General features: G+C 28.9%; 1 protein-coding gene across 2 annotated transcripts; it reads left to right on the top strand.

The window, feature by feature from the left end:
• Positions 1–1,968: 1,968 nt before the first annotated feature.
• On the top strand, positions 1,969–25,590 carry LOC143240766 (vacuolar protein sorting-associated protein 4-like). 2 transcript variants are annotated; one of them, XM_076483762.1, is made up of 14 exons: positions 2,002–2,122; positions 5,977–6,030; positions 10,330–10,441; positions 12,655–12,793; positions 13,915–13,985; positions 14,679–14,836; positions 16,072–16,190; positions 17,340–17,488; positions 19,245–19,326; positions 20,060–20,191; positions 20,696–20,783; positions 21,073–21,213; positions 22,999–23,113; positions 24,704–25,590. In XM_076483762.1, exons 2-13 carry the CDS (start codon positions 6,028–6,030, stop codon positions 23,098–23,100), a joined length of 1,296 nt encoding a protein of 431 aa, XP_076339877.1. In that variant the 5' UTR covers positions 2,002–2,122; positions 5,977–6,027; the 3' UTR covers positions 23,101–23,113; positions 24,704–25,590. The 2 variants fall into 2 exon arrangements, with proteins under 2 accessions (XP_076339876.1, XP_076339877.1); XM_076483761.1 differs by lacking the exon at positions 5,977–6,030 and having other exon boundaries at positions 1,969–2,122.
• Positions 25,591–27,192: the final 1,602 nt, after the last annotated feature.

Raw genomic sequence — 27,192 nt, 5'->3', positions numbered from 1 at the left:
AATCTGAGGGTCGCGGTTTCGCATCCCCGTCGCGCCAAAGATGCTCGCCCTTTCAGCCGTGGGGGCGTTATAATGTTGCGGTCAATCCAACTATTCGTTGGTAGAGGAATAACCTAACAGTTGGCGGTGGGTGATGTGAAGACAAGCTTCCTTCCCCCTAATCTTATACTGTTAAATTAGGGACGGCAAGCACTGATAGCCCTAAAGAATCAGAAATAAGGATACGAAAAAATAACTATCTGACACACCCGAAACAATAATATGGGCTGACCAAATATACTGGTTCCGTTAATGACATAAACAAAAAATTGAAACTGACATTGGACTTGTAATCTGAGGTTCGCGGGTTCGAATCCCCGTCGTACAAAACATGATCGCACTTTCAGTTATAGGAATGTTGTAATTTGACGGTCAATCTCACTATTCGATGGTAAAAGAGTAGCTCAAGAGTTAGCGATCGATGGTGATGTCTAGCTGCCAGAATATTATTGTTATACTGCTAAGTTAGAGACAGCCAGCGCCTATAGACCTCGTGTAGTTTTGGGCGAAATTCAAAACAAATAAACAACTTGGATACGACATAGATTTTTTTTTATTATTCTGTTTAAAAAAAGAAAGAAGAAAGCAAAATCCGGTCTGCTGAATAATAATAAAAACTTTTATTCCAACTGTAAGTTCTACAGATTCTATGAACTTAATGTTTTTTGAATAACAGGTTCAACATGAGAAATATTATCCAACTGTCACTTACTATTCACCTTTCTTGTATTTATATTACAATACTTTTAGTGTATTTTTGTTTCTGTTGAAACACAAACTCATTAATCGTTTTCCTTCCTAAATTCACTGACTAACAAATAAATCACCAACAATCTACTCTAGCCTAACTAGAATTTTACAGTGTTTATATTGTTTCGAAACCTTGAAGCACATTACAAACTCTAAATCTAAATCTCATCATGTAACGTCAACTCTTCTTGAGACAAACACAAACACATAGGTCTAAAACAAAATCATAGCCTACAACAGTGCAAAGTACTTGTTATAATTTAACGCTCTGTTATTTAGTATTTTGAAAAAGATATCACTTATTATCTGTATTATTAAGGAAACACTTGAGTTGAAGAATCAATTGAATACAAAAATAAGAAACCCTGTAACATAATGTTGCTATTCAGAAAGATAATGTTTTGCTTAGTATTGAGATGTGACACTCTTTACAATTCTCTTACAGTTTCCTAATAGTACAGCGGTAAGTCTACAGATTTACAACACATACATTAGGGGTTCTATTCTTCTCGGTGGTCTCAGCAGATAGCCCTAGGTGGTTTTGTTAAATGAAAACTCACTCTCTTACCGTGTTTCTCCGAAAATAAGACAGGGCTTATATTAATTTTCACTCCAAAATATGACACTAGGGCTTATTTTCGGGGGATGTCTTATTTTGATATATTAAAAAAATGAAGTTACAAAGTAAAACTAACCATTTAAAATAAGCTATTATTAAACTATTAAACTAACTGATTAATACTTAAACAAACTAATTAACTAACTATTAAACTAATTAATAAATTAATTTTTTTTCTTTCCTCTTCCTGCCACTCTTAACTAGGGCTTATTTTAAGGGTAGGGCTTATATTAAAACTATCCCCAAAAATCACACTAGGTCTTATTATCGGAGAAACACGGTACAAAGCGTAGATAAACAACAACAAATAATTGTTAAAAAATAATTAGAGCAACAACAGTAGATTACTGATTATGTAGTCGAATTATAATTTTAATTTACATCCATATACCTCCAAATGTTTTTAACATGGTTTTGCTCAGCATAATATACAATATTTTCTTCTACTTTTAAGTGTGTGCGTGTGTTTTCTTATAGCAAAGCCACATCAGGATACTCTACAGAGTTTAAAAACAATAAGAACTAAATCGGCAGAATAGAGTATCACTTTCATTGCCCTCTGCTGGCGGTTTTCTGATGTTTAAGTGACTAATTCATGGGTTGGTGTTATAACCATTACGTAGTGGATGTTGTATAATCAATTTTTGTTGCAATTACTTTTATCTTTTAGTGTCAGTTACTTTTTCAGTTAAAATGAGTGGTGGAGCACTTCAGGTAAAAAAAAAGTTTTTTGTGTGTTCTACCATATTTTATTTATCATAGTTTGTGAATATATTTAATTTCATACTGAAATTCAATAGGGTACTTTTGTTTTGCCGTACTATGTCATTGTCAGTATGTGGTATTTTCTTGTGATAACACACTTTAAGTTATTAGTGCTTTAACGTTGTTTGTAACTTGTATTATTTATGAAATAATTTAGTGACACTAAGTCATGTAAGCTTAACAAGAACTGTCACTCCAAGTGGGGAGAAATAATATATAGTATTTTATATAAATACTCTGTAAAGCCCTTTACTGATTTTAGTTAAATGCAATAATAAATAAATCAATATTATTATAATTAAAAATACTAAAAGAGATATACTGTGGGTTGACTAAAAAATACTGCCTTTATAATCACTTTGTGAAGCATCTATTGGCGTTTTTTCTTTGTGTTATACTAGGGTGTTTCTTGTTATGAAAGTGAAGGAAAGGGTATGTTTATTTTCAAAGGGGTATTGATAAGATGTCACACAAAAGACTACTTAAGAAAATTTCATCGAGGGGGGAGATTTGGGAAAGATGAGTTAATTGGATTGTGCTAAATTATGAAGAAAGTAAAGTCAAAGTACACAAGTTTAGGAGGTAGGAAAAGACACTGGCTAAACTTCAGATAAGGTAGTTTGATTTCTCTAATAGTATCCTTTGCATGTGAAATGGATTCTCAACAGTAGTAGAGATTGGTACTTTACAACAATTTAAGAGGTGATTCAGTATGTCCTAAAAATAAAGGATGGCCTCAGTCGTTGTGTTTTCTTGAGAGTTGGTGAGTAAGTGTGTAGGAATGGCCTTGAAGAAGGGTCAAACAAACAAAAAAGAACCTGAGTCATTCTGGTTTAAATATAAATAAGCCCAAATAAATTTAGGGTCAAACAGAAGAAGGCCAAATGGCTTCTAATTGTCTTTTATTACCATTTTAGTACAGTCAAAATTTATCCAGATTATTAATTTAAATATTTAACAAACTTGTGTAAAAGATGCCTAAGGAGACTTGGTTTTCCATTTATTTTTAATACCCACTTTTGAAATAGGCATGCATAGACATTATCATTACAAATTTAACTGTTGGATTTAAAATTTTTTTGTAATGTAGATGCTAAATCATTTTTTGTAAATCCTTTTACTATGGATAAAGTGCATAATTTGATTAATTCATAGAAACTACAGATTATCAACACATTCCCAACAAATTATTAAAGCATTTGGTCATGTTCTAGCTTCTAGTTTCCATGATTTGTATGAAAACTGCTTTGTAATGGATGTTATTCAGATGTTTTGAAGATAGCTAAAATAACCCCTGTCATTGATTTTGTATAGATCACTTAACATAGTTGCTGTAGGGTATAAGTAGTTTTATTATCCTAATATTACATACTCTAACATAAATCTAAGCATTTATCACTCTAAAGAGAGGTTTTAAAACTGTTATTTTTAATTTTCTTCAACTTTCATCCTGACCTTCACAGCTATCTTTCTGCTTTTAAAAACTGATTAACTTTGGTTTGTTCTCTTCTTAAATCCCTTATTCAAGTATGGCCATTGGGAAAACTCACTTTAGCTATGTCACCTTATTACATTAGTAAAATAAAACAATTAGAACTTATTCGGTAACACGAGAGGTAATATTCACATAGACTGTGCTGTTGTTTTGTGAAAATCTAGCTAGAACATGTCATGCACTAAATAAGATGCAAGTTCATGTATGGATATATAATAAGCACTATTAAATGTAATTAATTCAGTATGTAATTTAATTGTTTATAATGTCAGGTACGCTTAATACATAACATTAAATTCCTTAAATAATGGTTGTATTAGCCAAATATGAAGACGTAAATATGGGTTACTGAAGCAAGCCCAACCTTGTCAGGTTTTATGTGAAATGAGTATGGAAAATATTTCTGAGTGAGGATATACCACTGAAAACCTGAGGCAGAGTGGAAATAGAAAATTTGTGGTTCTCCTGTCACTCATAATTATGATACTGAACAACTCTTGTGGTAGAAGCTATTAAATAAAAGCAGTTTGTTTTTGTAGTATTTCCAACTATATGCCAATCATTGTATTATCTCCTTTTGCAAAGCCTTTTGAAAATTTAGTTTATGCTAGATTGTAATATTTTTAAGCTAATGTTATTATATGTCAATATCAATTTAGTTTGTACAAAATACCCACTGTTCTTGCAATGTCTGTAATTTGTAATAAATTACTAAAAATTTTTAGATTATGGTAAAATGCCTTGTGATGTCTTTTTAGATCAATCAAAGGACTTTCACAAAGCAAAATTATTATTCTATATTAAGTGCAACTTTGAACATTTTAAAAAGGTATCTAACTAAGAAAACAATATAAATTAATTGGTTAATTTTATATCTGATAGTTTTAAATATTACCTTATATACCATAGAATCACTTATTTTTTGTTTGTATAAATCACAAGCTGAAATACCTGTCAACTAACAGGGAATACTTTATACATAATTAAAAGAATGCAAGAATAACAGCATATATAGTTTTTAAAGTAATAACTTGAACATAAATTTTATCTCAATTTTAGAATTATAACAAAACTTCTTCATAAACAATATTTGCAGTCTGCTTTACATCTATCAAAGTAAAGATTTTGAGGTTATCCTGCTGTTGAATACCCTATGCCTCATTGACCATGAGAAAAGTGTGGTGGTTTGAGAAATAATTCAGTAACTTTCATACTTTGACCTTAATCACTTTAGAACATTCAACATTAACTAAAGCATCAACCTATCAAAATTGTATGAAACTGACTCAATAGGTTGGGAATAATTTACTAACAGATGTTGAAGCATAGAAATATGGTTAAGTTCTATTTGAATCCATAGACATTTCACATAATTCATAGTGTTTACATATGAATTTTGGTTAAGATTGGCACAATAGATTCAGAAAAGTTAAAGTGCAAACACACATTTCATCTTTTTATATATATGCATATTAATTTGTTAAAACCTAAAAATAAGCTAAAACAAAAATAAATTAAAAAAAACAATGAAGAAAAAGTGCTGAACTAATTGAAAATATCTTAGGGTACAAACTATAATATGGGATATGAAGTGTACCCTGAGTTTTGGAGGTGACTGTGAAAATAGGTCTCACATTGTAGTGGGGATATACCATCTATCAGTTTTAACCTCCATTTGCCTGTCTAACATAAATAAATAAATGAGTAGCAATAGATATAGAAGTTAGGAGCATGAGATGTGGGTGCTCAAGCCTACAATGCCCCACATCTATATCATCTTTTACTGCCTGCAGACAGTTGTGAGAAGATGATCATTCTTTAAAGTAAGGAAGAAAAATTAATTGAAAAATAAGAATAAGAAAAATAAGGTCCTACCATTTGCAGATAAGTAAGTTAAAAAACCTACATTTTGAAGTTAGCATTCCAGATCCCATTATGGTAGAAAGGCACTAATTAATAGCCCAGGAAATGAATTATACTAATAGGAAGATAAGTTACTTAATGTTTTACTTGATAAAATTAAAAAATGTAAGATGTTAATAAAAAACATACTTTTTGGATAATAAAAAATAATCAACCTATTTTAAAATATATAAATTGTGAACAAATAAATAATATTCAAACATTTGATTTCAGCATGTAGTACACCATAATTTCATTAAAAGATTTAATCTTTGTTTTAAATTCATTATTAGAACAGGTCTGTTATCCTTTTATATAACTGAAATAAAGAAAATTTAGCTTTAAAAAAACAAAAGATATATGAAGTTTCTGTATTTACAATAATTATATATTTTTCAATAACCAGGTTTTTAAACAAGTAATAGAAGTTCCAGTGGGAGCTAACTATTTGACTTGAATGGTAAATTTATATCTTTACTATTGTGAGAATAGATTTATTGAAAACTACACAAATCCAAATATTTTTACCTTAACTTACAGATGACTTAATTAGTGTAAATAATTCTGAAATAAATTATGTTATTAATACTATTTATCCAGTTGAATTAGAAATTGAAGATACTTCAGTATCCAATACAGAAGCACATTATTCAGATTTAGAAACTAAAAATATTGATAAGGATATAAATGTAACTATTTTTGATAAAAGAAAATATTTTGCCTTTCCAGTTGATGGATTACCCTCTTTACTGTAAGAAAAATTAGAATGTATTAAATAAAGAAATAAAAATTAAATAAATTTTACTAAAAACTTCTAATAACTATTTTTAATTATGAATGAGATTATTTAACAACTTTACACTACTTTATGTGGATGTACACTTTGCCACATATAAAGGCTTGTTTAGAGCATGATAGTCACAGTAGATTTAATAAGTTGGTGGCAGTTAGGAGCTATACTAATTTATTTAGATAACTGGATGGGACTCTTCATACTAGTATAATTCATTTACTGGGCTACCAGTTAGTGCCTTTCTACTATACTGGAATCTGGATTGCTAACTTCAAGAGGTAAGTTTTCAACTTATTTACCACCAAATGGTAGTACCTTATTTTCCTTATCCTTATTTTCAATTAATTTTTCTTCCTTACTTTGAAGAATGGTCACCTTCTCACAACTGTCTGCAGGCAGTAAAGGACGATATAGATGTAGAGCATTGTAGGCTTGAGCACCCACATCTCATGCTCCTAATTTCTATTTCTATAGCTGTTGCTACTCCTTTATTTTATTTCTTTATGTGAGATAGGCAATTGGAGGTTAAGACTGAGAGATGGTGTATTCCCACTGCAATGTGGGTCCTTCTTCCACAGTCACCTCCATAATCTATGGTATATTTTATATGCCACATTATAGCTTGTATCTGGGATCTTTTCAATTGGTGAAGCATTTTTGTTTTGTTCTGGCTTCTTTTTAGGTTACAACAAATTAATATAATTAGTCAGAAGTTTGGATTTGCTGTTTTAAATATAGTCCTTCCTTTTGATATTGTTTACTTCATCAGTATTAATTTTCTTACACACACACACACGCGTGCGTGCGTGTATTTATATATATTAGATAGATTTAATAAATGTCAATTTATTTAACATAACTGATGGTGTTGATACTGTTAACTTATTTATAATCAGTAATATGTTAATTGATTTACAACTAATAGTTAACATGGAACTAATAAACATAGATGAATGGATATTTGCAAATAAACTGTCAGTTAATCTTTTTTTAATAGGTCAAGGGTTATGTCATCTTGTTTGTTGACTTGTATTCAAAGTTTTATTGAACTATTTTTTGAACTTATGTCAGTAAGTTTGGAATCAAATTGTAAATTATAATAATATTATGTATGAGTTAATTTCTTAATTTTAAAAGTAAATATTAAAAGAACACACCTAAATATAGATTTTAGTGAGTCACATGGTATGATGAATGTAACACTGTTCTGTTTAAAATTAGATGTTTGTGATGTCAAAACACTAAGCCTCCTACAAATTAGGAATTCAAATTACCAATACTGGTAAGCTAGAATATAAAATAAGAAACTTGTATCTTTTTATTTTGCTGAAAAATGGAGTATGTACTGAGTCATTACCTCCATCTCTTTCTGTTATAGGAAACAGTCCCTTATATACACTGTCTTGAATATATGTGTGAATAATCAATTGACAACTTAGAATATCCCACAAGTGGTTTTCTAAGTCCTTTTAATGTCTGAAAATGCTACCATATTCTTTCAAACCAAGATTTTGAGAAAGTAGGTTGTATGTTTAGTGTGCTTGAAACTACATTTTTTTTTTAAACTAAATACAACTTATTTATTAAGCATAATAAATTATAGGGAAATTTTGTGGTACTAGTATGGTTATTTATAATTTTTGGTTATTCAAGTGTCTGTATGTGTGTAACCTAAAAAAAAAGATAATTATTTGCTTTATTTCCTTATTTACTCTTCTATATTTTAAGAAAAATAAGTTTAATAAATTATTTCTAAATAGTAATAATACATACATATATTTAATGTATAATAATTAAAATATAACTATATTATACTATACTAGTCCACTAAAACACACCAAAGATAGGGAAGACTAAAGGTTAGTTTCATATTATTGGATATGTGATGTTAATGAATGTGCACTGTCAATGCAAGGTATGTAATGCTAGCTAGGCATGACTGGAAGGCCATTATAATAAAAAAATATATATATAAATGTATAGCATTATGAAACTTAAGGTACTAAACATTTGTATTTTTCTGTTGTAATACATAGTCATTCTAGCAGGAAAAAACACAATTTATGTTCCTAATTTTAATGACGGTTATGAGATTGTCAAGTGACAGACCCACATAGAAAATAACATAAAATATAAAGTCTTACTAAAAATAAACATTTCAAATTGTTATGGAGGCTTTAGAGATTATGCAAATATTATTTGACTTTTGGACAAATAATAGTTTTTAATCACAACATGAAATCACTTTGCACTCAAACTAGTAAGGAAACAGACACATTATATTCACAAACAAATGTTTAGTAAAAATATTTCATTAAAAATATTTTTTGTATACAAAATACTTGTAATCTTTATTAAAAGTCTTCCAAATGTTGTAAGGATACACTTGTATTGAAAGTGATGATGTAAATAGTTAACATGCCACATGTAGACAAACATTTGTATATTACACCAAGCCTGTTGCAAAAGGGTTAATTTTAACAAAACTAAATGTGATTGAAAAACAAATGCAAGTCATTATTAAACTAGGGGTTTCAGATATTTGAGCCACTACTGATAGATAATAAATTGAAAACAGCCATTCACTAAGTTTCAGTCAAAATGTAATTAAAATACTTTCTTGTCAATTCATATTAATAAACTCAGCATCAGAATATAGATAAGAAATCATAATTTAGTGTTACTTAAGTTTTAAGTTGATAGTTATATAGAGAAATATCAACAAAAAAATCTTAATAATCTTCCGTACAAGAACTGTACTGTGTTCTTTGGTGCATTGTTTAATGAAATATAAATTATCTGACATTAGTAGTACGATTAGTATAAAAAGTAGTGTTAAGTTTCATTGAAAATTAAGAGCAAAAAGAAAAATAGCCATGGAAGTATTTTATTTCTTGTTTTTCATATGTATATTTATTATTAAAAACTAACAAAAATGTAGAAATTGAAATTTTTTTTTTAGGTTAGACAAAATAGTTTAAATAATATTAACAATGAGTTATGCTTATAAGTAGTTTGTGTGTTATGTAATTTGGTACCATAATGTCAGCTGTCCATTTGCCACAGGAATTATTTTAATAGTGTGAATAATCAGTAGACATGGTTCAAAGGGTAACTACAGAAGATGTATTCTGCTTTAACCTACATGTGATAAATGATTGTGGTTTTCTGTTACAATTTGCAGTCATTCCAGAAATAAAATAGGGAAAGTTATGACTATTTCATAACTTTTTATGGTGGTTATGAGGTTGTTAAAATTAACTAACCACATAAGGAGTCAGGATACAGAAAATGACAAATAGAATATAGTTTTTCTGAAAAAAGAAATTTATATTTATTTAGGAGGTTTTAGGGCTATGCAAATGATATTTGAAAATTTTCAGATAAAGAAAAGTATTTTTCATCTTATCTTAAATTACTTAACTCATAGTGTACGTTATAAAGTTTTTCATTGATTGTTGTATTTTTTTCTCTTTCAGACAGTAAACATGTGCATTATAAATTAAGTGTTTCATTTATGCTTAAGAGCTTTTTTTTTGTTTTATTAAATTCTTCCTGTGGACTCTTGAAAATCTCACTGAGGCTTTTGATTAAAAAAAAGTTGGGAGTCCAGGATATTTCACTGTTGGACTATAGTGAGAACTCTAAATGTTTAACCAAAATTTTAATAGTGCAGTTCTTTTATGTTTGATAATAAATGTGGAAGAAATAATTCTGTGAATTCTATGTTATTTGAAATATTAAAACATTAAATATATTTTTACAAAAACATTTTATTCATTAAAATGTATCAAAATGTCTTCAAATTCAGTTCTTTAGCATCCCACTGTAAGCTTTTATTTACTTACTAGTAATTTAGACATTATCTTAAGTTTTGTCAAAATACATCTATTTTATAAGTAACGACATATTGATGTTTAACAATCTCAGTTAAGTGTTCTTAACATAGTTTATTGTATTTTGCAGAAAGCTATTGATTTGGTGACAAGGGCTACAGAAGAAGACAGGAAGAAGAATTACAATGAAGCTTTAAAACTGTATAATCATGGTGTTGAGTATTTTCTTCATGCCATTAAATGTGAGTTGTAAATTTAAACAAGGCTGAAATGAATTGAGATTTTCAGTGGTTTAGTCACTTAGATGAAAATTGCAGTTTGATGTTGATCTGTATATTTTTTCAAATACTGACCAGACACATGGAAGACCTGGATAAAGATAATTGCACTAAAATGATGTGGCCAATTACAGAATATTATAATATAAGAAAATAAGATACATTCAAGTATCAATATAACCAAAATTTAATTTTCTTTAAATTTGTTTGATAATACATTTGAATTAAAAAAAAAACCTACTTTCTGTGTTATCTAAAATATTGAAGATTTTTTTGGTAAACATTTTTTGTGTTAGCACTTGTCATAAAGTGTCTAAATCCAGTTTTCTAGCATTGCAGGATAAGTATATATGCAAAAACGGCTCGTTTGGGTTGAGAAAATATTTTACATAGAAAAGTGAACAACGTTTGACCTTCTTCAGTCATCGTCAGGTTCACAAAGAAAGAGGTAATTGACTGGAAGCTGAACACATGTTTGGAAGGGGTTGTGTAACTGAGTGTCGGAATGTAGAGGGCGGTGTTAGATGTTTGAATATATAATTTTATTTATTATATTAATATAGGTATAAAGGCGTTCCTTTATATTGGTTTATTTTGGGTTTAAGTTGTTGTATAAGTAAAGCTTCTTTAATTTTGCGTTTGTTTCTTTATTTAGTATTTGAGTGTTTTCTATGGTTATGTTGTGTTTATTTGACTTGCAGTGTTCGAAAACGTGTGAAGGTGACTTTTTATGTTCTTTGAATTCTTTGAAAACATTGTTCGCTCTTCTATGTAAAATATTTTCTCAACCCAAACGAGCCGTTTTTGCATATATATTTCTCTACAAGTGGGTTTTCTCGACATCACTGGTTATTGCAGGACAAGCTTTATTGACTTATTATTGCTGGACACAGTAACACTGATATGTTCTATTTATTTCTCATTTTTCTGTTCCAGTTAACTATTTTTGTTATGTATGATTTATTGTTTATTATGTTACTTATATTAAAAACATTGGTTTGCATTTTTAACTTCATATATGTAGTTAAACTAACTTAAGTCTCCAAAGTTGACCAAACCTCATGAGATATTATTGGGATTCTGAGTAAAAGTATCATTGATACTAAGGATACCCAACTGGTTAAAATATACATCAAGTAGAAATATAAGAAAAGTGTATTTAATTAATTTTACTGATTATCGGATTGATTTATAATTTTGTTCTTGGTACATAACTTGATCTGTTCAGAAGTTATGGTGATAGCTTAAATTTGTTGCATATAATTGTTATAGAAATATAGAATAAATAGGCTTACCATATGGTGGCATGCTTAAAACTTGCTATGCAATAACAAACATAACATTAGCCACTTGACAACAGAATTAAAACTATCAGTATGATTACATTTTTAACTTTATCTTACTGGCAACAAGGGACCAATTTGTCCTTCAAATTTGTTCCATATAACACCCTACATTGAAGAAAAAAATTAAATTTACTCTGTGCCCTTTTTCTCTGCTTCTGATGAGATTATTTGTTCTTCTCTTATTAAAGTACTAGCCAACGTTATTGCCAACAGAAACTCAATCCATAAGTTGATCACTTTGTTTAAAGAACAAAAATTGTATTAATTGTCATCTTTTTCAAATCTTAAACTTATCTTCCCCTGTTGTCTTTAGAGAATAACACAAAATAATCAGAAAACTTTATCCTATAATCCTAAAGGTAACTGTATAAATTTCAAGTCAGATCTTCTATTTTTCTCCTTTTCATCAAAAAAATTTACTTAAAATGTTTTACTGTACCTCCTTAAGGTAACTCATTTTTGGAATCATTCTAGAAGAACACCTCTGAAGCTTTTCTATAGTAGTCACAATAAGTTTTGCCTGTTAGCTGAGGTATGGATTATTTAGAAAAAGAACAACATAGCTACAGTTTTTCCACAAATTTACAAACCAATTAAAGAAAAGTAATTCAGAACAGAATAAAAAGCTTGTTGTTGTTTTTTTTAAATCTTTCACTGTTATTTATTAAACTTAATGCACTAGTAATAATGTGGATCACATTTTGAAAGTAAAATTGTTAATTAAATCCTTTTAGTTTTATGGCTGTTAAAGTATGCATATTAATACATTGTAGTTTAACAATATGTTAACATGCTCAAAAAAAAAAAAGATGAAATTGATACATTTTACAGATGAAGCACAGAGTGAGAGAGCTAAGGAAAGCATACGTGTTAAATGTACCCAGTACTTGGAAAGAGCAGAAAAACTTAAGTCTTATCTAAAGAAAGCTAAAGAAAAGAAGCCTGTAAAAGCAGGAGAAAATGAGTCAAAGTAAGAAAAATGTTACGTTACCAGCTTACCTAGGAATAATTATTTATATATAGTGTTAATAGTAAATATCATATGACCCTTATATATACCATTTTGGTCTGTCTTAAAATTATTTTATGTATCAAAATAAAATTGTTGATTAAGGAATTATTAAAACTGGTAAGTCAATTTAAAGAAAATCTCAATAACTTAAGAAATCTTGCACCTCTAATATGATGCTTATTTTTAATAAAATAAAAAAAGCTGTCATTAATTCCAAGTTTTATTTTAAAAAATGAATTGTAAATACATGACTATCTAGAATGGAGATGATTTCTGACATTTGCAAAAGACTAAAAATACATTTTTGTAACGTTTTTTTTTTATGTCATTTGTGAAGAAAAATGGACAAAAATTTTGGACTTGAACTTCTACACCTTTAGAAAAGCATCATCTGAAACAAACACTTATTGAATCTTTCAGCATTTTTTTGCCCATTCCAAAGTATAGGTTTTTATTTGCAAAGACACTGTTATCTCTTGAGAATATAATTAATCCAGTCTTGTTTCTCTCTTGATTTTTATTCTCTGTCTAATATTTTATTACAGATCCTTCATTCATATTTCATGTGTGAGGTCATAAAGGGGGTGGAAGTAATTTCTAATGAAGAGCATATTTCAAAATAGCTATAGGCAAAGTTGAATATCATTAGAAAGAGAATATTAAAGCTATTTATGTCAATGAAAAATAAGGTACTATGAGAAGTAATTTATGTTTTTTTGAGGAAGTGATTAGATGTAACATCTACTGAGGAAAACAGTGGAATATAGTGGGAAGTTTAGAAGACTTGGGAACAAACTACTGACCTGGGAATTTTTTATAGTTTCTTTCAATATTCTTTCCATTCCTGGACATGTTACATCAAATTATATTTGTTTGAAAGTGATTCAGATTTCTTAATAGGTTTAGAGACTATGGCAACAACAGCAAAATAATCCATTGACTGAAATCATTATTTAGTGAATACTATTGTTAAGTTCAGTTTTAACTAAGGATTGTAGTATATATTAAAGTTATTTTTGAATAATTCCATCATATTCACTGAAACATCTTTAAATAGTGTACAAATGATATTATTTTAGAAAAGAAGAAAATAACAGTGACAGTGAAGATGATGATCCAGACAAGAAGAAACTTCTCAATCAGTTAGAAGGTAAATATAAAAATGTGCATCTCAATAGTACATGGTTGTTTTAAGGTAATGCTAGGAAAGCTTAATTAGAATAAGAAGAGCTTGGCAAATTTGATCATGATCTGACTTGTATTTGATGAATCACATTTTGCCTCATATAAGGCCACAAAGACTGCTATATCAGATGGGGGGTCATCATAGCTTATTGGCTCTCTGTGGATATACCTGAGTTTAGCCAGAAAATCTCTGTTTTGTTGATAGAAAAACAGTGCAATTCAGTCAATACAAATTAACTTATTGCCTAGTTTTGTAAACAAAGAATCAGGATATGGCATTAGTCTGTAAAAAGACCCTGTGGAGTGTTTTGTTTGTAGCCCTTGTGCATTTTTAAAATGTGGACTAAAATTTATATCCTAATAGAATAGTGCTATATGTAAATTATCTGGCTACATCCTTGACCTTCTCCTTTGTATAGCAAATGAGTTTGAATTTTTATCGAAATTAGCATACATTGTTTAAACTTTCAGTGCTGATAGCAATTGAATATTAAAAATTGGGTTTCAACCTAGGAACCAGAAATTCACTGTTTTTGCTGTGTTGTGGTAATGAAATGTTTTGCATTCAGGAAAGTTTATATTTTTCTGAAAATTAGTAGTGATTCCTCTTTTTTTTTCATGTGTCTGAGAAAGAACCTCATTCAATGTTTCCTTCCAGGTGCTATTGTAATGGAAAAACCTAATGTTAAGTGGGCTGATGTGGCTGGATTAGAAGGAGCTAAGGAAGCTTTGAAAGAAGCTGTGATACTTCCCATCAAGTTTCCTCATCTTTTCACAGGAAAAAGAAAACCTTGGAAAGGAATTTTGCTTTTTGGAGTAAGATTTAAAAAAAAACTTGTTAAATTGCCAGGCATTTTTTTTTTTTTTGCCTTCACTGAAATTTTAATTCCTTTTGAACTAATACAATTTTTTTACTGTGCATGTCTTTCTATGTATTATAATACATTTTTAACACTATCAAATACACACACTCTATGGACAACATTTCAGCAGTATAAGGGAGGTATGAAAAATGTGTGATAAAAATGAAATAAAATCAGTAAGTTGATTTTTGAATACTTCTGTTTTCAATATCTCATCACACAAATGTATTTTAAGTTTGAAGTCTCGTACTTAGGGATTAGCTATTTGCTGTTAGCCTGCTATAAATGCTTGACATACACGTACACACGCATTCCAAGAAGTAAGTCAAGATTCTAAGCCTCTTAGGACACTCCCTGGATCAGGTGTACTATTCTGACCAGTTTTGATGATACTCAGAACAAATTTGTGGAAAGAGGCAGCAAACAGACAGATAATGTTAATGGTGTTTTGTTTTTATGTATTTTATAAATGCTAAAAAAAATTTTTAAGAGGCTACTGGTTGGCAAATCTACCAGTTAGAAACAGTATTTTATTAATGATTCAAAAGATGATTTCAGAAGTGTTAACTAACTTTTTAAGTTTAAGAAGGTGCTCAGTATCCTAACTTTTCATTCATGCAGGTATAATAATATTGTTAAACAACAATAACAAAATTACCAAGGTGTGATAACTGCACCAGACCAGTCTTTTGGGAGAATCAAGGTTAGAAGAGGTTTTAGAGAAAATTAATATTTGTAGTATCAAATGGGAACTAATGATCTTTTATTACCTTTGAAAAATATTTCAGTAAAGTAAATGTTTCTTGGTTTGTTTTTGTTTTGCTTTTTTGGTGAGGGGATTTACAGTGTAGATTTTTCGTGGAATAATTTGGCAGATGTTTTATTACATATATTCCCATTATCATAACTTACAAAGTTTTATATACTTAGCAGTTTAGTATTCAATATAAGTACCCAGTTATGATGTTTAATTACTTGTATAAGATATATAATGACTATAAATGTGCATTATTGTAATGTTACAGATTTATGAAGGAAAATTTGAAATGATTAGTATTTTTTGTGAAGACAGTGGAAACATTTTATATATAAATGTGCATTCTTAAAAAATATATATTTATCTGCGATGTAACATTGAAGTGTTGGTTGCTTTCTTCCACTTGTAAAACTTTAAAATTTGGTTTGTAGCCACCTGGTACTGGGAAATCTTTTCTTGCCAAGGCAGTAGCAACTGAAGCCAATAATTCCACATTCTTCTCAGTGTCCTCTTCACATCTAGTCTCTAAATGGTTAGGAGAAAGTGAAAAGTGAGTCACAATATTAATGTTTTTCAGCTTTATAAAACTGGATGTTATTATTATGTACTGTAATACAAAAAATATCAGACTGCACAGATGTTGGAATAGCTTTTATGAAACTGATCAAATGCTGCATTATTTTTAATAAATTAGAATTGCGTAACTGATATGTTTAATCAAATATATTACTGTTTAAAATATATTTTCTTTAATATTCAGACACAGCAGGAACAGTAGTAGTTCTTATACATATCAACTGTAGTAGACAAAGATAACTGTGTTTTAAAAATATCGTCTAATCCTGCATCATCATGTTTGAGATTCCTATAATACAAAATGAACTAACCAGTTGGTCACACATTCCTGTTAAGAATATCTGGAATGTTTACTTAATATCAAGAGAGAATAGGTTAGTGAGTTTCAGATAGTTTTTTACTACTCTCCAGTTCAATAAATATTGTCTTTTATTTTTACTTATCTTTATTTTGAACTTGTTTTTCAAATATTATGAAATTCAACTCAGCAAGTTTTACAGAACCTCAAAAACATTACATTAACGGATATATTCTTACGTTCTTAATGGCACCAGTTATCTCTGTAAAAATGTAAAAATAGTTGTGAAGTCAAACCAGAATTTGAGAGCCCGGCATGGCCAGGTGGTTAAGGCACTTGACTCGTAATCTGAGGGTCGCGGTTCGAATCCCTATCACACTAAACATGCTTGCCCTTTCAGCTGTGGGGTCATTATAATATCATGGGCAATCTCACTATTCGTTGCTAATAAAGTAAACACAAGAGTTGGCAGTGGGTGGTGATGACTAGCTGGCTTCCCTCTAGTCTTACACTGCAAAATTAGAGAGGGCTAGTGCAGATAGCCCTTGTGTAGCTTTGTGCAAAATTCAAAAACAACCAACCAAAATATGCAACCTTTTGTCATACAGGTTGACTATTAACCATGTTGAGTCATATATAAATATATTTGAAGTATTTAAAACCAATCATATGAAAGTTTTGTACAAAGACTTTCTGAAATCTGTAAGTCTTGCACTTCACTTATTCAACAAGTAAGTTTGTAAAAGGGACTTAAATTTTGCTAATCATAAAGTGACATGTTGATGGAGTTTGTAAAATTACTTTTTTGTTTTCTTCTTTAAACAGACTGGTCAAAAACCTGTTTGAAATGGCTCGTCAGCATAAGCCAAGCATAATCTTTATAGATGAAATTGACTCACTTTGCAGTTCACGATCAGATAATGAATCAGAGTCAGCAAGGAGGATCAAAACTGAATTTCTTGTGCAGATGCAAGGTATTAACAAGTGTAATACATATTGTACTTGGTAATTATAAATGATTTTGCATACAATGTACTAAAGGAAGAAGGAAAATATTGTACATGGCTATTTGAGATTACTTATTCTGTAAAAATGTTTAATACTCCTTTGTATTTATTTCAAAGTTTTCTCAAAATGTCTATGTGAAAATGCTGTGTTAAATACAAATATCAAGTATGTAAGTGTGAAAATGCTGCACTAAGTACAAATGTATAATATGTAACTGTGAAAATGCTATGTTAAATACAAACATCAAGTATATAAGTGCGAAAATGCTGTACTAAGTACAAATATGAAACATTTAAATACAAACATCAAGTATATAAGTGCGAAAATGCTGTACTAAGTACAAATATGAAACATTTAAATACAAATATCAAGTATATAAGTGTGAAAATTCTTTACCAGGTACAAACATCAGGTATGTAAGTGTGAAAATGCTATATCAAGTGTGTAAGTCTGAAAATGCTGTGTTAAATACAAATATCATGTATGTAAGTCTAAAAATGCTGTACTAAGTACAAATATCATGTATGTATGTGTGAAAATGCTATGTTAAGTACAAATATCAAGTGTGTGTGAAAATGCTATATTAAGTACAAACATCAAATATGAAAATAACAGTAGTTCTTGTGTAATTTTAATAAGTTGAATATTGAAAGCATTGATTGCTTTCAATGTAGGTGTTTAACAGAACAGCAGTAAAACTTTTTGTAGGTCTTATGACCATTATTGACTCCACTTACTCTGGAACAAAAATGTGGCAAATAAGCATGTGGATTCCTACAATGATGATATATCTTTCTTTTAGGTAACTTCAAGTTGTTTAACGTAATTGTTCTTCATATAAATTATTTACTTCTAAAGTAGTGTTATTTTATACCAATAATTAATGTTAATTCTTGTGAAAGAAAAAATATTATGAAAGATGACTAAATATAGTGACTGAAATCTAAATTGAATATTTATATTCACACAAAAATTACATTAATTATTACTCGCTCTTTAATCAGAGCTAAGCATGCCTTTTGTTGGTGAAGTTCACTTTAAATGCTTTAAAAACAAGCTTTAACAATGTTATTAAAGTTAAGAATTGTTATATAAACCTCCAATAACCAAACCTCCAGAGAAGGACAACAAATTGTAAGTAAATACTTGAATATGGTTGTATAGTTCTTTTGTAGGAGATTTATAAATATCAAAAGTAATATACAAATTCCAACACTAAAATAAATCAAATATGAGGAATTTGATTTTAATGAAAAGATCTCATATCCAATTCCTCATATTTGACTTATTTTAGTATTGAAATTTGTATATTTCTGTTGATGTGTAAGAATCTTCTACATAAAACGTGAAAAGAGTGCCTGAAACAGATATCGGGAAGCTGTGAATAACACTGCCTTTTAATGAGACTAGTTGGGATAGCTGTCCTAGGTATCTTAACTATGATATTTTTCAACTAAAACTTAAATATATGCCTAAGTGGCTTTGCATCCCCCCTAGTTGGACAGCAGTAAGTGTTTGATTTAAAATGCTAAAATCAGAGGTTCAATTTCCCTTCAGTGAACACAGCAGATAGCCTGATGTAGCTTTGCTATAATAAAACACACACATCAAGTGGATTTGTTAACTTGCATATTCCTAATTAACCCATCATTAATAAATTATTGTATTTTGAAACTTTTACAAAATCTTATCTGTGTTTATCAAGCTTTAAGTGTAAATTAGGTGTGGGAACTGACAACGATGGAATTCTTGTTTTGGGAGCAACCAACATTCCATGGGTCCTTGATGCTGCCATCAGGAGAAGGCAAGTTATTTTGCTGAGAATGAATTTCACTGCTTTTACTTTGATGTTCTTAACTCGTATTTGTTTGCATTTAGTAATATTTTTCTTTCTAGAAGTGCTTGGGGGCTCTTTAAAATAAGAATCATCTTGAAATTAGAAGTCATATGATTAATTTGGATTGAATATTATATTATTCTTACAAAAGGCTTTGTATGATAGTATATTTTAAGGCACCTCTAATGCATTGGGAATTAATGTCTATAAAGCTTTTTTTTGTTGTATCTAATTTCATGCAGTTTACTGAAAATGTTTTCTTGAATGATGTTTTACAAACTGTTGTAGTTGCTGTTTAAGATTTCAGTGTTTCAGTTCTTTGTTGAAAGTAGTGTAACATTAAAAAAACGTTTGAAAGTGAGTAAAACTGTGAGGCTGTATTTAATAACCATTACAGTACTAAATTAATAACCATTTTTATGATTTTGAAGATACATATAAAAAGACAAATAATTTTAATTTTACAAGTTTTTGTCCTGTTAGTATGGTTTATGCAGCAAATCGTTTTCTCAAAATGTGTCGTGTAATAACTGATTTTATTTTGTATGAATGGCACTATGATGTTACAATAAATACTCTTATTTAATAACACAATGGTAAACAAAGATAAAACTAGGATAAAATATTTTTGTAATTTGGAAAGAAACTTAACTGAACGTACAACGAACAAGTAAGGCAATAAAATTAATGGTTCAATCAGGTTTGAGAAGAGAATCTATATTCCTTTACCTGAAGAAATGGCTCGACTTCACATCTTTAAGCTTCACATAGGGAATACCCCTAACTCATTGAGAGAAGATGATTTTCATATCCTTGCCAAGAAAACTGAGGGGTAGGCTTTCATCAATTTACATCTTACAACAAAGTTATACAGAATTGAAATCAATACAAAGTTCAATAAATGTAAATAAACATTTACAGGTTGTTTTTTTTAATAAACAGTACAAAATTAATATGTTCATATATGAATGATTATGAATTTAGTCATACAATGAAAAAAATCAAATATCTTTGTATTTCAGGGTTTACCATTTTTTGAACTAAATTTGAAATTTTCTAATAGAAATTAAATATAATTATTTCTCTTGTTATCAGAACCTAATGTTTACTCTTTTATATATATTATGGTATTTCTTGGTCTTCTCTAAATATATTAGACATAAATAACACAGATGTTAAAAGAAATCAGTATTTAATGGTATACAATAAATAATTGTTATAGTACTACTTACAGATACTCCAGAGTTGAAATTTATGTTCTTGTCATATTTTTATCATCTTATGTCAGAACATCTGATGTAAAAAATACAGGTTAAAACGACATTACTGTTTTCAGGTACTCTGGAGCTGACATTTCTGTTCTTGTCAGAGATGCTTTAATGCAACCTGTAAGGAAAGTCCAAACAGCTACCCATTTTCGTAAGGTAATTTTATTCAAACTACATTCATTTAATGTTTAATGTAATTAAATAATTTGAAGGTTTTGAAAAAGAATAAATCAGTAACCTTAGGTGTTTGCATTGTTTTTGGTTAGTTGCATCAGATGTAACCTTCTACTTAATCTTGTAAAGGAGCTGATATATATTTATGTTGAATAATGACTCCAGTTTGTTAGAATTACTCAAACAAATTATTCATAAACACTGAGAAAAATATATTAAATACATTAACTTATCTGAATTAACCAGTGATTTCACATTGCTACAAATGCAGGTGCGAGGTCCATCCAGAGATGACCCAAATATTATTGTTGATGATTTGTTGACTCCTTGTTCACCTGGTTCTCCAGGAGCTATTGAAATGTCATGGATGGATGTACCTGGAGAGAAACTGTTAGAACCAGTTGTCACCATGGTATTATAGATTTGATATTGAAAATAAGACCTTTTGTGTGGCATATTTAATTTGGTTAAAGTTTAAAGAAATAATAAATGTATAATAGGTATAATTTACATTAATAATTATGAAATAACTTGTGATTAAAGTGTCATAACAATAATAGTTCTTTAGAGGTAAAGAAAATAAACAATTTCTTTAGAATGATGGAAACGTAAAAATGCCTTTTGTAAAAGAATTGTGTAAATATTCTTAAGGCTTGTATTAGTACATTATCTTGACATTAATAAAATGTAAACCTTAACAATTAAAATATAGTGATAATATGTCATGTAGTTTCACTGAATATACTCCAAAAATACTCAATACTTGCCAAAATACTGTACTTTATTATAAGATTTTAACAAATAATCAAATCTATATCAACTGTATACAGACAGTTCAGCATGTTTAAGATAGTGTTGAGTGCAAAATCTGCACTTTAAATATAAAAGACATAGTACGAATAATAATTGTAACTATTTGGACAGTTCTTCCCTAAATTATTTTTTAATTTATAAGTTGTTATTTGTGTATCATTTGTATAGTGTAGTTCACAAAGAAAACTAAAAAATGTTGGAACTTAAATTCCTACATTTACAAGCACGTCTATGTGGACTTTTTTAGAATATTTCTACCAATCTAAAAATATAGGTTTATGTTTACTATGAAACCATCTTCCACTGAGATTTTTCTTACATTTTAATTGTAAAGCCTTGCATGACACCCTTTTTATGCCCTAACACTTTGTGCCATGAACAGCTCCAATGAAGATTGGTTTTAAAAGTAACTACAGCACAATTAATTTATATTGAATAGAAAATATTATAAACTATTTGTTAGTGATAGATCGAATTAGATGATGTGAGAACTAGTTTGTGGTTTTGTGTGAAAGAGACTAGATCTAGCTCCTCATAGAGGAACAGCAGAATTTAGAGAGAACTTTAGAAGACTTTGGAGCAAACCTAAGATTTTGTGATTTATCTATATTTTGTTTAAACATTCCTAAAATGTTTTGGAGTTAAATTATATTTATTTCAAAGCTATGAACGTTCCTGTACAATAGGAAATTAGGTAAGTCTAGTTAAATTTGTGGCATGGCTGGTGACAGAAAAAAATTATAATTCAAATTTATTAATGTCATTGTTAAGTTTATTGTACTTAAATAATATAGATAAGTAAAATATTTTTTTTAATTGAAAGAAATTACTAAATTTTTAGAATTAATATCATTCAAGAATCTTATTAGTAAAAATGTTATTTTTTCTCAACCAACATCATTCTGATAGGACACAAATAAATCTTTGAGTTTTTAACCCTTTGTTATGATTAGTAGCCTGAAATGATAACTACTGCAATAAGCAAAATAAGTTATCAAGAGTTTATTAATAGATATCAGAAAATTAAACCTGATGGAAATGATTTTGTTTTTACATATATGTGTATGTATGTATTTATATAAATGCATAAATGATGTTTCTTAAGTGTCATAAGAAAATTTCTGAAATATCACAACTTCAAAAATGGTAGGAAAATGTAAATCTATTTATAAACTCTTTTTTTTCTGTCAAAAAAAAAAGATTTTGTGTATGTTGTGTGATAAATCTTAAAATGGAGATCATTTGATATTTTTATGAAATTTTTATAATATTCTAAGTTTAGAAACCTAACTATATATATGTAGTTGCATCATGGATCAGGCTTTAATCACTAAAATTTGAAGTTATCCAGGTTTTGCATTAAAAAGATTTTGTTCTCTTTCAGAGTGATGTTTTGTTATCATTGGCTAATTCTAAACCTACAGTTAATGATCATGACTTGGTAAAACTAAAATTATTCATGGATGATTTTGGACAGGAAGGTTAGCAGAGAGCTGTAGGTAAGATAGATTTTTCTTTGGATGCAGGTGTGTCTATAAATTTCAATTACTTTGTAATTCAAGAGAATATTACTTAACTTCTGTATGTACATGTACTTATATGTTGTAATTTAGATGTTTGTTTTACTTAGCAAAATAAAGGAAAGATATTTTTTCCCTAGGCTAGGCAGTATGTCATGTTTTAAAATTAGGGCTGTACATAATTCAGTAGCACTATTTAAAATTGGGTAGCTTCTAAACCAAATATTGGTTTAATGTTTTCCTGAGAACATGTGCTCATTTATTAAAGGTTTTTTTTCTGTAACAGTCACAGGCCTTATAAAAGCCTACATACTAAAAGTGATTTTATTTGTTGTACAAAGTACCTTTAACATGTGTTACTTCAACAATTCTGGACCATGTGTATTTTTTATGTTTCATAAAGTGTTAAAAACAGGGCTTTGGAGAGAAAAAATGATAATGTTCTTTACTCTGGAGGCCTGCTATCATTGTTATCTTAAAGAATATAATGTTTATTCAGGCAGTAAAAATGAAAAGAAGAAACCACAGAAGTAAAATATTTTACATACATTGTTTTCATATATCTTCAAATAGGAAGATAACTAACCTTTCAAGAATATGGCAGTTATATATTTTAATATTGTTCTTTTGTATAATACTGATATTTTTAAAAAGTGGCCAACTAAAACTGCTACACTGTTAAGAAACATTTGTATAATGTGTGAAAGCAGTTTTTATAACATGTGAAAAGAAAATTGTTTATATTGATTTTCACAATGCTTTTAGAATACATAAAAGCATGCAAATGTTTTAAATTTTTTAATTTGTTTATTTAAAAAATGGTAGACATGATGCTTGTGGCCAAAAGCAAACTACTCTAATGTTAAGAAAATGTTTGAAAAATGCTAAAAAAATGACTGCAACTTTATTGCATTTGTGTACACAGAGTATTGTATCACCCTCACACAAAAAGATATTAATTCTATGAACAACTTAAAAACAACATCAAAATTCTAAAAGCAGATAAAGGCAATGCTATAGTTATAATGAACACAAATGAATACGTTCAAAAAATGAACATCTTGTCAGATACAAACAAATTTAAACTACTAAACACAAATCCAACAAAAACACATAAAGACCAGTTAAATAAAATACTACTACAAATGAAAAACTGACACAATCTCAGAAAACATTTAAGTGCATAATATTAAATCTGTTACAAAAGGAAACAGAAAAAAATTATTGCATTTATCAAAAGATTTAAACTTTTCATGCAGCCAAAAGCAGCTCAAACAGATGAAACAGACCTCAACAACCAAGTTCTAATTTAACTAACTGTTTTCAGGGCTAAAATAAATCTGACTTGATTTATTGTGTGATCAAAAGGACAAACTAATAAAACTTCAAAAAGCAACAAGTAGCAAAAATGTTAATACTAAAACTGCAATCTGTAATACATTTAATTGTTAGATTTACTGTACTATCGTCAGAAAATATTTTCTATGCTCACTGTTGTGCTTTTCTTTCTTTTTTTTTTGTATTTACATGAGATCTTTGAATTTTAATCTGGTATTTTTCTTTCTACAGTCTAGTTCAAAGTTTACTGATTTTGTGTCATGGCTACAAATGGAAACATTATGAAACCTCAAGAAGAAAAGGTCATTTATGTAAGAAAAATGAATTAATGTTGTATCTTGAATGTTATGACAAAATTTCAGTATAGATTTGTCAGTGAGGTATTTCAGTAATATAAAATTGTTGTAACTTAGTTATAAAGAGCTTATTTCCAATCACAATTTTGCTCTTTAAAGGGTTTAGATCGTTATGAACTTATATTATGAATCATAAAAGGTTTTTTCTCAAATTTCTTAAATTTATTTCTGCTAGTACAGAAGATGCTATGAGTAACAAGTTTTTTTTTTTCAAATTTGAAAATCAATTTTTTTCTTATTAGTTTGTGTGCTTACCTTTAACCTACAAAACAATATTGATTTTAATAAATTTGTAGCATCAGTAAAAAATCTAAAGATTACTGAAAGAGGGTATTAGTAATATTATAATGTTGTTGTAAAATCTATATTAGAGAGCTGAGAGAAAACCATTTAACTAAATACAACTTTCATAAATGTTAAGAAATGTAGATGCTACCAGTCCCATGGTTATGTGCCAGGAAGAAAATGGTATGTTTCAAGTTACTTTGACTTCAAAGTAATTTGTCTATGAGACTAAGTCCAAAACATTTAACAGAACCTTCCATAAACTGAAAATCATTGTATTTAAAATGTATCTGACAGTAGTGTCTTCTGCACAGTGTATGTTATATATAAAGCTGTCACTTCTTTGATTAGCATGTTAGTTCTGTCTTCCCCATTTCCCTTCCTGGCTCATGGCCTTCTTATTCTCTGTAAATATTGGTAAAGTGTGCCTATGTATTTTATTGCTAAAATTTGAAATAAAATGTACATGTACTCTGATGTGAATCGCATTGTGTTAATTCCTCTGGCAGCTGTAGTTATGAACAAGCATTTAGGATAACAAAGTTCAGAGTAAATTGTTGTTAACCAGCTATGCATGTAACTAAGATTCATATATGTATATTAATACCGAAAGCTGGTTGCCATACGAAATAGTGGAAGAATATGGGTTGTTTTTTTCTGCAGAGTAAAGCATTGTAACAATATTATGTCTCGCACAAGTAAGTACATAAAAACAGTGTTGGAACCTTCTGTTTCATGTTGAGGATTTGTATATTGTACCATTTGGTTAAACACATAAATATTTAGAAAAAATTTTGTTAAATTCGTCTTAACTATTGCCACATATGTCACACGTTTTTGGAAACAAGTGTTGTATGCTTAAGTTAGAAATATCTTTATACTACATTTTTCAACATAGAGGGGAACTACCAGGTCTGGACTTTTTAGATTCCTGCAATTGATGATACATGTTAAAACCAGAACTATGATGCTCTGACAATTGTTATCCTTTTTTTGGCATTCAAATGTAAAATTTCATGATACCTTAGAGTTGTTAAATATACTTTGTGTTTTGATACCTATCAGAAATACATTGTCTAAAACTCTATTTTATTTACACTTTCCTCTAGTTGCAGTAGTAACATATTTTTTACATACTGGTGCACAGTAATTGTGCACACTTAATTTATATGTATACGAATATTTTATTGTTCAGAATAAGGTAACAAATTGTCAAGAAATGTTACAGCAAAAATAAAATATTAGGACATTTTAAGTATCCTAAGTACTCTGATTATTATTAATCTGTACAGTTACAGGTACAAAAATCTTGGTTTGTGTGGCAAACTTTATTTAAATTCTACAATATAACATTTACAAAACATTAGAGAGACAACTCTTGTACATACTAGAAATAAAAATTAAATTATGCACTATAATTTGTATAAGGTTAAGAAATAAAGAAGATCAACATGTTTTAGCATGAAGAAATGGTCCACTATCCTTCATTTAATTGATACCTTAGTTGTCCATTTTGTAATTTAAGTAACACAACTTAGCTGCTTCGTGTATGCATATCAAAACTCAAAAAATATTAGTTCTTATCTGCATCAAACCTTCGTTTCTTTTCTTGCATGTTATAGATGGCTTTTGTTTTTTGTAATTAGATTCACAGTTTTGTCATTAAGAATTATCTTTTAAACCAAGCCTTCATAAACCATTTCCCACAGAGGTATGAGAAGAAAAAAAGCTGAATTATTTATTATACAATTTCAAAATATATTCACAGAGTAAATCTTAATAACTAACCTGTTAGTTTTTTTAAGTACACAGTTACACAATGAGCTAATTGCCATGGGTATTGAAGCCCAGTTTTTAGCATTATAAGCCTTCAGACTTATTGGGGAGCACTTAACCTGTTATATGAAAAAGGAAAATTATAAAGGCTTCTTTCTGATAAGGTTTAAGTGCAAAGCTGAACAGCAGATTATAATGTGCATCATGAATTCTGGTGTTTAATTTAATAACTTCTCAAGTTTAAATGAAATTGATAATAATTACAGTTCACTTACTTAATCTAGTTCATGAAAATCGATTACA

The sequence above is a fragment of the Tachypleus tridentatus genome, chromosome 13, assembly GCF_004210375.1.
Source record: "Tachypleus tridentatus isolate NWPU-2018 chromosome 13, ASM421037v1, whole genome shotgun sequence".
NCBI classification, from domain to species: Eukaryota; Metazoa; Arthropoda; class Merostomata; order Xiphosura; family Limulidae; genus Tachypleus; species Tachypleus tridentatus.
This window is presented reverse-complemented; position numbering and strand designations above follow the sequence as displayed.